Here is a 14,147-nt window from a genome sequence, read left to right as displayed (position 1 = left end):
CCTCCGGTTCTGAAAAGCGAAGCCGATGCGGAAGTGTCTTCAACTTGCATTCTCTCTTCTGACCTGCAGGGTCCGACTCCTCTGGTTGCAAAAAGAAGTCTAATTGTATAGAAGCCTATGAGGAAATTACCCTACTTCTCACTTGATTCTTCTCGTCTGACAGTCTATTTTGGAAGCCTCTAGTACAGCATTTTGGCCGTCGCCATCTTGGTTTTTTTACGTCCAGTGAACGGAACAGACCATAGAGACCATAGATACCGTAGAGACGCCTAATATTGCTCTGGTAGTGGTAGCTACCTGTCAATCACAAGGTAGCCCTGCCCTAAAGGTCTATTTTACTCTAAATGGGACCACGTGAGCTAACGTTTGGTCAGGACAGCCTCTGAGCGAGGTGAACGGCATCGTCGCGGCTTTGCAGTCGGTGGCTCACGTTACCGCAGTCTTGGAAACGGAGCAGTAAGCCGAGGGGTGTTCAGTTGGTTGTAACCTCGCTGCCAGATGCCACCAAATTCTACACACTGTCCCTTTAAGAGATGCCACAAAAGGTCAGTGAGAAAAAAATGTTTATTTGTAATTTGGGTGAACAAACCCTTTAATATTGGAAGGTTTGAAACATCTCCATCATATAGTATTAGGACTTGGCCGTATTATTTCATGTCACTTCCCCTTACTGATTGAAAACCGAAGCTACCGTCAGAGCACAAGCCTAGTTCTTCTGTCCGACCACCGTGAGTTTGACAGGTGCAGTAATTGAGTCATTTCCCGTGGAAGCCGCTCCACGATTGATCGATTCGGATCGGTACAATTGCCCGCTTGTCGATAATATCATAATTCCAGCTGCCTCACATTGCCATTGATTCGCCCGCTCATTGCTATGCAGACGGCTTGCTGACTTTAGAAGTTTAATAGCGAGGAAAGCATATGAAAGATGGTGCGGAAACTTTACAGTGAAGGCTGCAGTGAAGCTAAAAAGAGTCATCCGTCTTGCCATGCATGAAAAACACCATTAATTCCGTTCAAGCCGACGTCTTATAAATGTGTTACTTTACAGAAGTGGCGAGTCAACACCTTTTTTGGTTACTAATTTTTTTATGGTTACAAAAGTTTTTATGACCTTTGAGAGAAAACACTGAAATCAACCTGGTGAAATGTTCGTTAGCGGGGAGCGATTTGGGCGGAATGGGGAGTGGACGAGCCCCAGTAAATGTCCCTTCATTGAAAATGATTCCCCGGGTTGAATTGATTTCCGTGTCTCTTGCAGTTGATGTAATTTCTCAATCAGACAGAGTGGGGATGGGAGAGGTTATTCCAAAGTGCAGATAGAGTAAAAGGCTGCTACACTTCCATCAGCGGTAAACTGTACACACCTCATCACTCCTTTCTCGCTCTGACACACACCTCCCGTTCATCACCATCTTACTGCCTTCCCAAGGAGATTTAACGAAATGTCATTCCATGTATGGTTAAAAGAGAAAAAAAAATGTAAATGAATCACTGCTGGCAGTGATGAAAGCCAAGCCAAAGATAAGGGCAAATGAATAGTTATGTCATTATCTGCCTATTTCACTTTCCCCTCTGTGAGTTCCACGTGGCTAATTCGTCTCTGCGTCCTTGATCAGATATGTGGAGCAGATTTGGTTTCGGGGGGGGGGGGGGGGGGGGGGCTCCTTCGTCATTCCAGTCCAGTCCGGTGAGGGATCTACAGGCACTGGGGTAGAACTGCGGCAGAGTACCGCTGAGGAGCTTTGTTTAAACAGGGTTGCGCTGTATTACCCAACTTAATGGAGACTCCATCCCCGGCCCAACCCTCGGCAGCTCATGTATTTAAATGGGGTTATCTGCGCCTCAATGTCAGGCATAGGGCAGCACGTCGGGCCCAGATGGAAGTGGGTTGGAAGGGAAAATGGGACTCGAAATTGGGAAAATCTGACCGCTGAACGTGGGTGAAGAGCACATCTCATTTACTCGGCTGTTAGCTCAGTTAAATGATGTGTTAGATGAGAAAGGGGCGGTTTTGAGGGTCCAGCAAACAGGGAAAATGAAGTGGTAAATATAATTATGAAAGCAATAGTGCTGCAGGGCTGCCATCTTTTTTTTTGTAGGTCAGTCCAGAAGTTAGCATCGCATTTGTTCCCTCGACTTAAAGCCTAATGGGATTTTTCCATTGGATTTTGGATTAGTGCAGAAAATCAACTTTAGTTGATGATACGATGACATGTTTTGTTCAGTGTAATACTTTTCACAAATGAACACCACTTTTATCACTTTTGAAGCCTGAATTCAACACAAGCCAACATTAGGCTATAAAGGAACTACACCATGAGTTCACCACCGCTACGCTAAAGGTTTATAAGTGTTCTGGTGTAGTCACCTTATTTAGCCACTTGTTAGCAACCATATTTAATAAAGACACATAAAAACTTAAAAAATGATGAGGGGTATTTACCAATGCTTTTTATGTCGAAGAACGAAGAATCTATTAAACTTGTCGAACCAAAAACCCACTCCAAAAACCCATTGACTCAGAGCCAAGGGAACCAGAAGTACAAAAACTATTTTTCAAGGTTTTAGGACTCATTCCTGCAGCACTCAATGGTTTGCAGGAATGTTTTGAAGTGGTGATTTGTAAAGCAAATGGATCGAGGATCAGCCACACAGGGATGTTTTAAAAGGGACGATATCTCATTCACTGTGTCAATACTTCTTTTATGACCATGTTTTATGCACGATACAATCATTCTGCTGAGGATGGAAACGGTGGAAGGCGCCAAGGTGAAATTGGCAGGAAGAGAACCACGATGAAGATTTTCTTTTGAGCTCACGACATATTCATGAGTTGGCCACAAAAAACAGCATGAGAATGCGTTTAAAAGGTTTTTTGTGGGTGTCAGTGGACTCACAGGTCCACAAGATCACCAGTAGAACTCCCACGAGTCCAGATGTTCAGTCCACCTCCTGCTGCTTGGACGGACCTTTAGTAGCCGAGCTCAACTCAGACTGATGCAGCATGAAGCCTCTTTATGTCTCAGTGGGACCAGCCATACGACGGAGTGATTTACTGCACAGTACCTGCTGGTTGCAGATCAAAATGTACTGTTTCACTCTCTGTGAGCCTTGATATACATACGGTTGAAGAGGGACAAGGTTATAGGTTCAGAAGTTATAGAAACTAACTTTATATCTTCCGTATTCCAATGCTGTCTGTATGTTGGCGGCCCTAACGGCTCAATTAAAAATACATGTAGTTACCAATGAAGTTATTGTTTCGTCAAACAGGTGCTCCCAAGCTCGAAGGATAAGCTTTCAATTTAAACTTGTCAACCAACATGGACAAGAAGTCCTTAAAGTGCTCAGCAAAATGGAAAGTGTGAACTTCTACAGTAACATAACTGAGGAGACGCCCATCTGCAGATGAAAATTGTGTAATATGGTTGAAAGGTCTGGGAACCAGTTACTTCGTGGACCTTGAGTTGAGAATGTCACACTTCAGACGTTATCAGCTGATTGAATGGGCCTTATCTAGATCGCTAAATAGAACTACAGGTCAGGAGAAAAATATGGATTTTGGGTTTAACTGTCGCTTTAAATCCTGTTGAACACCAGTTATGTGTAACCTGAACCTGTACTAATCATCACAGTTAAACTCATTGAGTTGCCAGTAAATTCAGCCTGCTCTTGTGCGCTGCTGTTCGAAAACCAACTGCCCAAGTAGACAGTAAAGCAGCTATTTCCTGGAGCTTCCTGTGCGTTTTGACCGCCATTGATCCGTCTGCGTTTGAAGGCATCAGTGTCTGCCGGAGCACTCTGCAAAATGTCTTGGCGTTGTTCTGCCTTCGTAAGCTAAATGGAAAGAACGCACACGGCCCGAGGATGCGGCCTCATCGTTACATCTCTCCGAGCAGGGCAGACGCAAGCCTGCCGCACGGTGCTCGGCTTTTGCGTTCCTCGGTCACGCCTCAGCAGAAGCAGAAGTTTTATCACCAGCGAGTCACTCCGGAGTGATCTTTTTATTTACCTGCGTCCGGCTGCAGGGTTTGGTTACTGTTGTAAAAACCTCAAACCAAAGCCGGCAAACAATCAGAACAACCTGACTTGTATTTTATTGGTTTGTTTTTCACGTTACTAAAAAATGATGTATGAAGGAGCGGAGGCGAGTCATAAAGCACCTTGTGGCATTTGTGAGCAATCTGTCCCCAGCATTGCGTGCGTCTCGTTTCCCCCCGGGAGGTGTTTGCAAGGAGTAAACACTGTTTACCGGAAAGACTGGAGCACAGGCACCAGCAACTTACTGTACTGCAGGTACACACACACAAAACTGATGCTTGAGGGGAATTTTTCAAGTTGGTGTCATCCTGCATTCGTAGCTATTCCCACGAAAAACACCGAGCCTTAATTTGTAGATACCCCAAACAATTATAATGTATGATATCCACGTTATTATGAACGAGGACGTATAAAGACCGCAAAGCGTGACGTGAATCATATGCTGTGATGTTCACAGTCAGCAGACTTCGACCCCTAAAAACAGCCAAGAATCTGTAACTCATTAGCGCTACGGTGGCCCTGAGGGCACGACACACGACAGCTAAAGAACACACATAGAGACAGATCGGTTTCGACTTTGTCAAAAGATTTTGAAAAGCTATTCAAAACATACGCCGTCTGTAGCCCTGTTACCATTCACATGTTTGTACGCGCATTGCGAAGTACGGCATGACAAAACGCTGTACGGATTCTATGAAACTTACTAAATTGCGCAAAACTACATTTTTACACTCGCTTGAGGTGGTTTTGGCCTTTGAAAAAGAGTTGATGCACTGATGATGAAGCTAAACAATTAATTAGCTGAATAAAGAAAGCTGATATTTGGAAGCCAAGAGGGTGAAAGAGAAAATAGGACATTGAGTAACTGACGAAGAAAGAGAGAGGGAAAAAAGAGCAAAGTTGAAAAAATGGCAGATTGAAATAGAAATGGAGTGAAATGGACGGAGTAACCCAGACGGCCGCTTTAGACCGAGCACATCTCAAGTCATCAGCGCAGATCAAAAGAAGGAGAGAGTGAAAAGACAGTTCTCCTCGTGTCCGTGTGCGACGGAGGCCGGTGGTGATCGACAGACCGACGCCGACCTGTGGAATTACAGGATTTGATGAAAGGTGTCTGCACCCATCACTGCAGGGTTACTGTCAACCACGCGGAGTATTTCTTTCAATTTCTTTGCGTGGCTCTTTAAGGAAATCCACCACCCCCCCTTCCAACCCTCAACTCGATTTATCCCCCCCGATCTCTTTCCCTTAGCCTCCACTCGGCTGCCTCTGCTTTCATCTCCTCGCTTGGTCTCGGTAGGACCTGACTTCTCATATACCCGTCCCTGGCCGTCCACCATCTTCCCTGTCAGCTCATCTCCTTTTTTCATCTCCCCTCTTCTCTCTTCACCCTCTGCAGTCATTTCTTCTTCTCTCTTGTTCTGGTGGTGTCTTCCTTTTCTCTTTTCCCCTTCACGTACATCCTTTGCTTACAATTCCTTTTTTTCTATTTTGTCTTTCACCATCTCCCTCATTTTGCTCTCATCTTTCCTCTCCCCTCCACTCGTCTTCTCTTCATCTGCCTATTTTCTCCTCCTCCCTTCATTTGTCCCAGTTCCTCTTCTCTCTGCTGTTTTCGCCGGCTTCCTTTCCTTCTCTCCTCTCCTCTCCCTGCTGTCAGTCAGTGGAGGGTAAATACAGGTCCATGCTGTATGCACCCCATCCATCACTTAATACCCACAGCTGTCACTGTGTGTACACAAGTACGTATCTTTTTGCAAGTGTTTATGTGTATGTGTTGTTCTTGTTCAGCCAGATGGAGTGTGTGTGTGTGTGTAGGGTTTTCCAAAAATGTAAATAATGCCCGTAAGTATCCCCACATGTTCTCCTCTCTGCTAAAATTGTTTATTTTCCACTGTAGGTTTGTGAACATCACAGCTGGATAAAAGAATATGAAAATAGTGGAATCAAAGCTTCTGCATTGGAATCAATGGTTAGAATTGTGGGTTGTATTAAATCAAGACAATACAGCAGTGGTTGCTGCAGCCACATCTGGCAGAGACCCCCATGCGACATTGAAGAGGCAAAGCACTCTAAATGTATTAAATCACGCACTTCTTCAAAAGTAAAAGAAACTTGTTTTAAAGTAATTAAGTTGAAACATTAGAACAATTGTTTCTCACGCCCTGTGTCAAATGCAATTGTTAGATTTGTATTTTATCTTTTTAAATCGGTTACCACTCAAGATAAAAGACATTCCTTGCTTTGACATTTCACACATTTTGTTTGGTTTTTACGTGGATCATTTAAATTCTTCCATTTCTGAGACAGTCAACCTGGTCATACGTATCACTGCAGTAAACTCGGATTCGTTTGTTAATGATTTAAAATCTTCTGATCACTTAAAAATTGTCTGCAATGAATAAAAAGAAAGATTTGTGGGGATGTCTCATTTCTTGTTATTTTGATTTATATGTTCAAGAAATGAATGTTAATGTTTCTAATAAACACCACAGTATAAATCCTCCATGTTTTTTCTTCTTTGATTTATCTCTCGTTGTTTGATGTTTGTATTGTATTGTATAATGCATTATGTCTGGATTCAGTACGAGTGTGTGTTGTCTACGATGCTGTGTTATATTTGTGTGTGTGGGCTGTGCGTAGGCTTGCTGAGCAGCCCCAGAGTTCCTCCAGGCCTCTCTGACAGCGAGCAGGCTTTTTGTGCCACAGACCTCCTGTGAGTGGGAACAGGCTGAATGTGAGCCCCGTCATACGCGCATTCGGTTTGACAGAAAAGCAGCAACACAAGGAGACACCGGGACATGGGTTCAAGAGGAGAGAGCTTTTGTTCTGAGACAAGAGACCCGTCTCTCCTGCACTGGAGGGCCTGGAACATGCAGGAGGTGCAGGTACAACAGCAGCATGAGTGGATGTAATCATTCCACCGACTGGGTTGTTTGGATGCTAAAATAAATGCATTGTCTGTTCTCCTGTATTCATACACCCTTTCATTCTCTCCTCCCCTGCTTTCCTTTCCTCGTGTCCTCTTAACAGTCGTTTCCTTGTCTTGTTTCTATCTTGCTTTCCTTTCCCCTGATATTGTTGCAGTATTTTGATATGCAGGCAATACTTATGATTGTCATCATGTCAGCATTATTATTATTACTATATTTTTTCAAGTATTGTATTCATGTATTTATTCATTTGTTATACAAATAAAATAGTATTTCATTTTTCTATCATTGTTTTCAATCATTCAGTATGCAGTCTTTTGACATCATGCTTTATATATATATATATATATATATATATATATATATATATATATATATATATATATATTTATATATTTATATATATATATTTATTTATATATATATATATATATATATATATTTATTTATATATATATATATATAAATATATATGTAAAATCATGCTTCACCATAAACACAGCCTCATTCCCACCTCCCGTGCAGAGCGCTGTCTCGGGAGCACTCAAAACAAGCTGGCCATGTGTAATATTGGAAATCCATTTTCTTCCCATAAACCTGCTGGCGGGCAAATGGTGCATAGCCCCCCCCCCCCCCCCCCCCCCCCCCATGGTGGTGTCTGTGCCTTTAATTGGTTTTCGATCAGCGATTGTCACTTGAAGAAGAGCTCACTCCCCGCCAGACATTTAGAAAGTACCTGCAATTAGCCTCCATCGATTTAGAGAGGGGCTTAGCTGGAGTATTGAGTGAAAAAATAAAATACAGAAAACCTTAAGGGGATCTGTCGCGACACAGCTTTTTGGACTTTAAAACTAGTGGCTGAAAGTCTATAATTGGTGCTTGGTTCTTGTCTCAGTGGGATGTTGAATTACAGAAATAAAGGTTAATCAGTTCATGAGCCTGCTAGAAAAAACTGCAGCCGCTTGTTTGATTGCTGCAAGCAAAAGTGTCTGTCAAACAAGAGCGCGAGGAAGGAAAACACAGGATTCAACTCAAATCTGGTGATGAGAAGCTGGGACTAAAAGGCTCCGCCGAGGGGGTTGGGAAATGTACAATAAGGTCGGATGATCAGATCGGATATAGTTTTGTGTCCTAAACCGAACTGGATTGTTTCCTGTGAAGGTGGAAGTTCACACTAAAAAGACAGTATGCATGGAACGAGCAGGAAGTGACACGTGCTGCTGGCTTTTGTAGGAAAACGCTCGAGCGTTGTTTGAGGCCCTTGAGTCCTTACTGCAGCGGTAGAATCGGACCCGCGGCTCTATATTCATGAAGATTATTTTCTTTGTGTGTGTGTTTTCCTACGAACGGCCAGCAACACGAATGATCAGTTGACCTGGCAAAGCCCCTGTGGTGTTGAGGCAACACAACGACTTGGTTCGGTTTAGGAGAAGACAGTGGTTTTGCTTAAAATAACCGCCGAAGGGGCATTTCTTAAAGTATCGGATTTAAGTGACAAATGTGTCAATTTCGACTTGATTTCACACACGACATCCGCAGAGGAAACATTCCACTTTAAATGTTTAAATTCAACATCATACATACAGAACGCACACTTTGTTATTCGTTTTTGAACGTTGTGTTGGGGGTATGAGGCAGATACAGGATCCCGTGGGAGCCGGAAACAAAAACCCCAATCTGCATGCGCGGATACAAATCATAGTAAATGACAACATTGGATCATTTGTTTAGAAAAACAGCACGTATTAGAAAATTACCATGAAAACAGTTTCCAATTCTAATCACTTTGAATTCTGTAATTTGCTCGAAATGAGCCTAATTATTGGCCGTGTAACAGTGACGAACAGAATTACAATCGTCACTCATCCCAAACATTTCCGCACGTACAGTACGAGTTGGCAGTTAAACATTTCAATCCTGAATCAACAACAAAGCCACGCTGGATAATATGGACCACTCAGACAAATCATATCAGCTGGAGGGCTGTGGCTGTAATGACTGTGTGTGTTTGCAATTCCACTGTCACACCATTAGCCCCATAAAAGCCTCCTTGTGTCTCTCCGAGCACTCTCACTCTCATCACGTGGCCTGCCCTGTAAGCTCTCACCACTCTCCCGCCGTTCCGGCTCTTCCTCTCTCCATCCCCCCCCCCCCCTCCTCATCCTCCTCCACAGCTCTATCCTAAGCCCCGGGTGGGGCAACACACACTTACCTTCGCCACATTCGTAAGTTACGGAACAAGCACACTTATTTTACATCGCAGTCACTTATTTGAACCCAAACCAAAATGTTCGTAGTTTTGTTGCCTAAACCTGACCAAGTAAATCTAGACATGATGTAAACAAAGTTTACTTTGAAGAGACACGGGGGGGAAGCTGTACGTTTCTTGTGAACACGGAAGTTCATTTTTAAATACATTATGTACCAACGGAAACTCACACGTCCAAAATTCAGTGGTATTGGCAATACCACTGAAAACAGGGAGGCATGTCAAGGGTTAAACAACTTGGACTACTTACTCATGTGTTCCAGAGCCTTTGACCGTATCACACCGTCTCATTGGTAGAGGAACTTTACTCAAGTGTTAAACATGGACAAAAGGTCCCAAAAGTGCAAAGAATCATGAGAAGTTTGACAGTTCCGAGACCACTAAGTGGACTCCGTCTGCTGATGAAGAAACGGTGGTAGGGTCAAAAGCTCTGGAACAAGTGAGCAAGTGGACCTTGAGTTAAAATTGGTTTGTCAACTGCTGTTTCTCGCCAGAATTTCATTCCCTGATAGTTTGAAACAGCATTTAGATGTAAAAAAAATGTAGAAATGAGTTATTTTTATAAAAAAAAAATACTATTTATGGTCAATGCTGTGGTCAGCGATGTACTTTCATTCTGTAAATACCTCTATAATAGAGGTATTCAATTAATGTACTGACAAAGCTTTTGAAAAATGTGCTTCATTTTTACTTGTACTCATTTTTAGAAAAATGTATTTCACTTCAGCTTTAAATTCAGTTCCAACATTACGGTATTCACCGTCCTACAGTTGTATCAGAGCTGCATTAACTTACTGCTAATGCAAACTTTGTGCTATACTTCAAATTAAAAGCATTCACATGAAGACACATGGGGTGGATGTTATTGTGAGACCATTTGGAGAAAACGCTCAGTATTTGTCTCCAAGGTTTTTGCCGACAACAACAAAATGCTCACAAAAAAACAAAAACTAAATTGTGGTCGAGTTCTGGCGTGACTTTGGACTCAATGCACTCGTATTTGAAAGGTCCTGGCTACTACAGCCCCGTATGCAAAAACCAAGCCAATGACAGGATGCAGGGCGTAAGAGACAAGACAGACCAACATCCAAACTGCACACAGTGCATAGAGGAACAGAACTCTTCATCTCGGTCTGAACGCAAAAAGAAACGATTATTCCACATTCAGACGACACATGAGGTGCAGAACAAGGTGCGGGAAAGAAACTGTACATCACTGTGTCGTAAAAAGAACGAGTAAGCATGAGAATAAAAGTATGTGGGATATGAAGTGTATGAAATCGCATGAACCAGCTGCCCCCCCCCCCACACACACACACAACATTTACAGCGTCAACAGCCCGCCCCAGTCGCCTCTCATCTCAATACAGTCAGACCCACTTCCCCCACGCCACACATCACGACCGCACACAGCCTGAGGCGCTCTTCCTGCCGCGCCCATGCTGATGTCCCGTCACACGAGGGCCGCGTGCTGCAGAGAAGCGATCTCATCCAGACAGCCCATAAAAAAGGCTTTTGGTCGGCTTTACTGATCTCGTTGCCGAACGAACGTGGTGAAAAAAAGATTCAGACCCGCATCAAAGGCTTTCCTTTGATGATCTCCTTCCATCCCACATTTTCCACACGTGTCCCGCTTCATTGAGCAAATAATTCTCCGTGAGTAAAGCAGCGTGCGTGCCGGTCGACTGCAGCGGGAACATTTTGGACAGGGTTTCCACGGCACCTCTCAACAGCCTGGACATGAGAACTTAAAGGTGCAGGCAACTCTTTTTATGTAACGATGTAGTGGGGGGGATGTCGACCCAGCGGCACTCCAGGGGTTTTGATACACCTGCAAAATGTTGCTGACATAAACATAAAATAATCTGCAATCAAACCGATGGTTCCATGCGAACAATTCGAAAACAATATTCGTACATTCCCCTGAATAACTCCGGAGCATGACAATGGCAGCTTATTAGCTGGCTTAATTGGAAGCTTCTATTTTCGGTCCCGTGACATTATGAGAGGCTCACACAGACTTTCGTGACACAGCAGGCGCTCAAGTTGGAAGTTGCACTGCGCCGTGTTAATTAAGGTTCCGTTGAATCATAAAAGCGCACGCCAGACACAAACTAACGAGCGCTGAAATGAAGTAAATCACACGCGTCCCGCGCGCCATCCATTAATCAACGGTGAAATGAGGGACCCAGGACTGAAATGAAACGGCTCAGCCGGACGTGTAGAAAGAAGGAGGAGGAGGCGGGAGCAAAGAGGGGGGAAAAGTGACGCGTCATATCTTACCTTTACCGAATTTAAAGCCAATTGAGAGCTATGCCAGTATAAGGTAGTACAGTAAAAGGTCAGCCCGCAGTGACACGGGCCGTAGAATGTGATTGCATTTGCTTTGCTAACCTTGTGAGTGCGAACATCTCAAAGATGCAGATTTTGACCTCCGCTGGAAAGAGAAATGGGCCATTAACAGGTGGAAAGAAGTGGAGAGGGCTCAGCGCTCTGATGGCACTACGGTACCGAGTTGAGTGGAGTCTTGCAGTCACGTTAGTGCCTTTCCCAGCGAGGGACAAGCATTGTTTCCTTTTCAATTTCCACAATATTACTTTGGCTGCCGATCGAATGCATACAACTTTCCTTAAGATGTCCACCGTTACTGTCAGATTATAGAATATAAGTAGATACAACAGCACCAATGGGCTTCTATACGTGAAAGTGTAGATGAGGAAAGTGTAGATGAGGAAAGTGTAGATGAGGAAAGGTTAGATGATACTCGTTGCGGTGCTGTGCTGCTCTAACGGAGGACAGTATTACTCTAAAATGACCCATGCTTATCTGCATATGACTGAAACTCCTGTGCACACGCTGAATTCTTGCATCGCCAGAAAACAAACCTTTCTTTCCTCTTTTGTCCGTCCCAGCCATTGAAAGCCTGCCGTCTGAAGAGCAAGGTATCTCGGGGGTTGGGAATGCTCCGTGGGGCCACAGGAGGATCGTGAATGGGTGTTGTGACGGCTCCAGCTGTTGTGGCGGGTTAGTGAAAGCGAGTGCGAGGGGAGACGGCTGAGAGACAAACCCACTGAGCGGTTTGGTGCCAGAGGGAAGAGGACAAGCAAACAGCCGCTTATTTATGAATGCCTGGCCAATGCTGGGAAAGCCTCGTGTGCTTTGTGAAACAGACATAGTTTGGGTGGCGTAACCCAGCGTTCTACGTGGTATATGTCTCCACTGGCTCCACAAAGACTGGTGTATTCTTGTAGCATGAGTCTTGGAGGAGATTTTCCCACCGATTTCGGACGGACCATACGCACCGCGTGCCACGGGAAGATAGCATTTAAATGCTAACAACGCTGAAATTAGCAGGTCAATAACCAATTGATTGACGCTCTTTTGATCACGGCGTCTTCTCCTGCAATGGCAATTTAGTGCCAGCACCTGTTTTATATAGATGACTGCTTACAGTAGTTGGTGGAAAGGCACAATCAAATTGCTTTTTTTCTTTTGTTTTTTTCTGGAAATTTGGTAAAAATAGTATTCTAGGTTTGTCCGTGTGGACTCCATCCTCTCTGATATTCGCTGCAACATTTCAGATTTTTTTTCTCATGTACTGGACACATTTGGTCCTGGTAGGCACGTAGACTCACTCCTGCACGCTGCCACCTGCGGGCTTAATCAAAAACGCCTTGGATCAGCATAAAAACACAATCTCAGGGAAAAATAATTGACCTGACGCGCAGATGCACGACAAGATGTAAAAAGGTGGTGAAGGAACGGCGAGCTGCCGTCAATCAATCGGTGAAAAAGGTTGCCGTCTGTGTGGGAAGGGCGAAGGGGTCTTTGTCAGAATGAGAAAACAACGCCGATGGCAAGGTGGCCCCGATGACATCTTAAATATGTAATATGCTCGCACTTCGGGATCAAGCGCACCGTGCGGTTATGGGTGTGTGCTGTTTCGAGGCTTACCTGGTACGAAGCTCCCCTGCACCACCTCCTTGTACGCCCACCATCCTTCGTGAATTTTCGGCGGATTCGGCTGTGCTGTGAGGTTGGGGAAAAGAAACACAGGAACAGGGACATCAATCACTTTGATCAGAAAATCCAGTCGAGAAAAGCAAAAAAGAACGTGGGCGCTGCATTTTTTTACCACCCTCGCCAACCTTCTCGGCAAGAGGCCTCTGCAAATAAGGGCCTCCGGAGTATGCCTCAGAGCAAACGAGGCCTCCAATTGGAACTAAACCTCTCGCCACACACACACACACAAGCATACTCTCCCCGTGATGCGGCGACTCCCTCCACATTTGTATAAATGCATGCTGTCATGTAGTGTGAGCTGCGGAAGGAAGCCCAGGTTCAGAGCAAAGGTGGTGCAGTATAATTGAGGTGACTCAGTAAAAGGTCTCAGTTCAGGGAAAGAGTTGTGGTCGAGAATTACCCGGCGAGCCTTTTGGATATTGCTTTTTTTCCACACGTCAACTTTTTCCTCTCCCCTGTTCATTTCGCCGACAGGTCGAAGGGGTTTGAACCCTGCTCGCTCGTCTTTAATAGAAGAGGGCCGGCCCTCGAGCAAAGCACCTCCTACTCTCCCTACACAGCCCTGCTGCAGTGTCACTGGAGAGCGGGTTCAATGTCAGAGGGGTGGGCCCGGCCGGACACGGCTGGGGAAATCTCCGCTGCCACCAGTTTGCAGTCAGCCTCCAGAGAAAAAGAAAAAAAATTGCATCCTGTTTTTCGACTCAATGGAGTGCGCATTAATCGGTGCATTGGCCAACCAAGCAGCAGCGGTGAGTGGGACTTTCCGAACCATTAGAGGGAGGCTGGCCCACTGCCCGGCACTGAACCCTGTTTCCACTTCCAATGGAACACAAGATGAAGTGTTTTCCTCTTTTGGATGGAAGAACAGAATGCGATCA

The 14,147-nt window shown here is 44.6% G+C and overlaps 1 protein-coding gene across 1 annotated transcript in view; it reads right to left on the bottom strand.

The window, feature by feature from the left end:
- ca10a (carbonic anhydrase Xa) overlaps positions 1 to 14,147 on the bottom strand; it is a 133,196-nt gene that overhangs the window by 104,259 nt on the left and 14,790 nt on the right. Inside the window, exon 2 of the mRNA XM_079293838.1 lies at positions 13,201 to 13,275. Coding sequence (XP_079149964.1) covers positions 13,201 to 13,275 — 75 coding nt within the window. The remainder of the gene's footprint in view (positions 1 to 13,200; positions 13,276 to 14,147) is intronic.

The sequence above is a fragment of the Melanostigma gelatinosum genome, assembly GCF_949748355.1.
Source record: "Melanostigma gelatinosum genome assembly, chromosome: 21".
In the NCBI taxonomy this organism is placed as follows: Eukaryota; Metazoa; Chordata; class Actinopteri; order Perciformes; family Zoarcidae; genus Melanostigma; species Melanostigma gelatinosum.
This window is presented reverse-complemented; position numbering and strand designations above follow the sequence as displayed.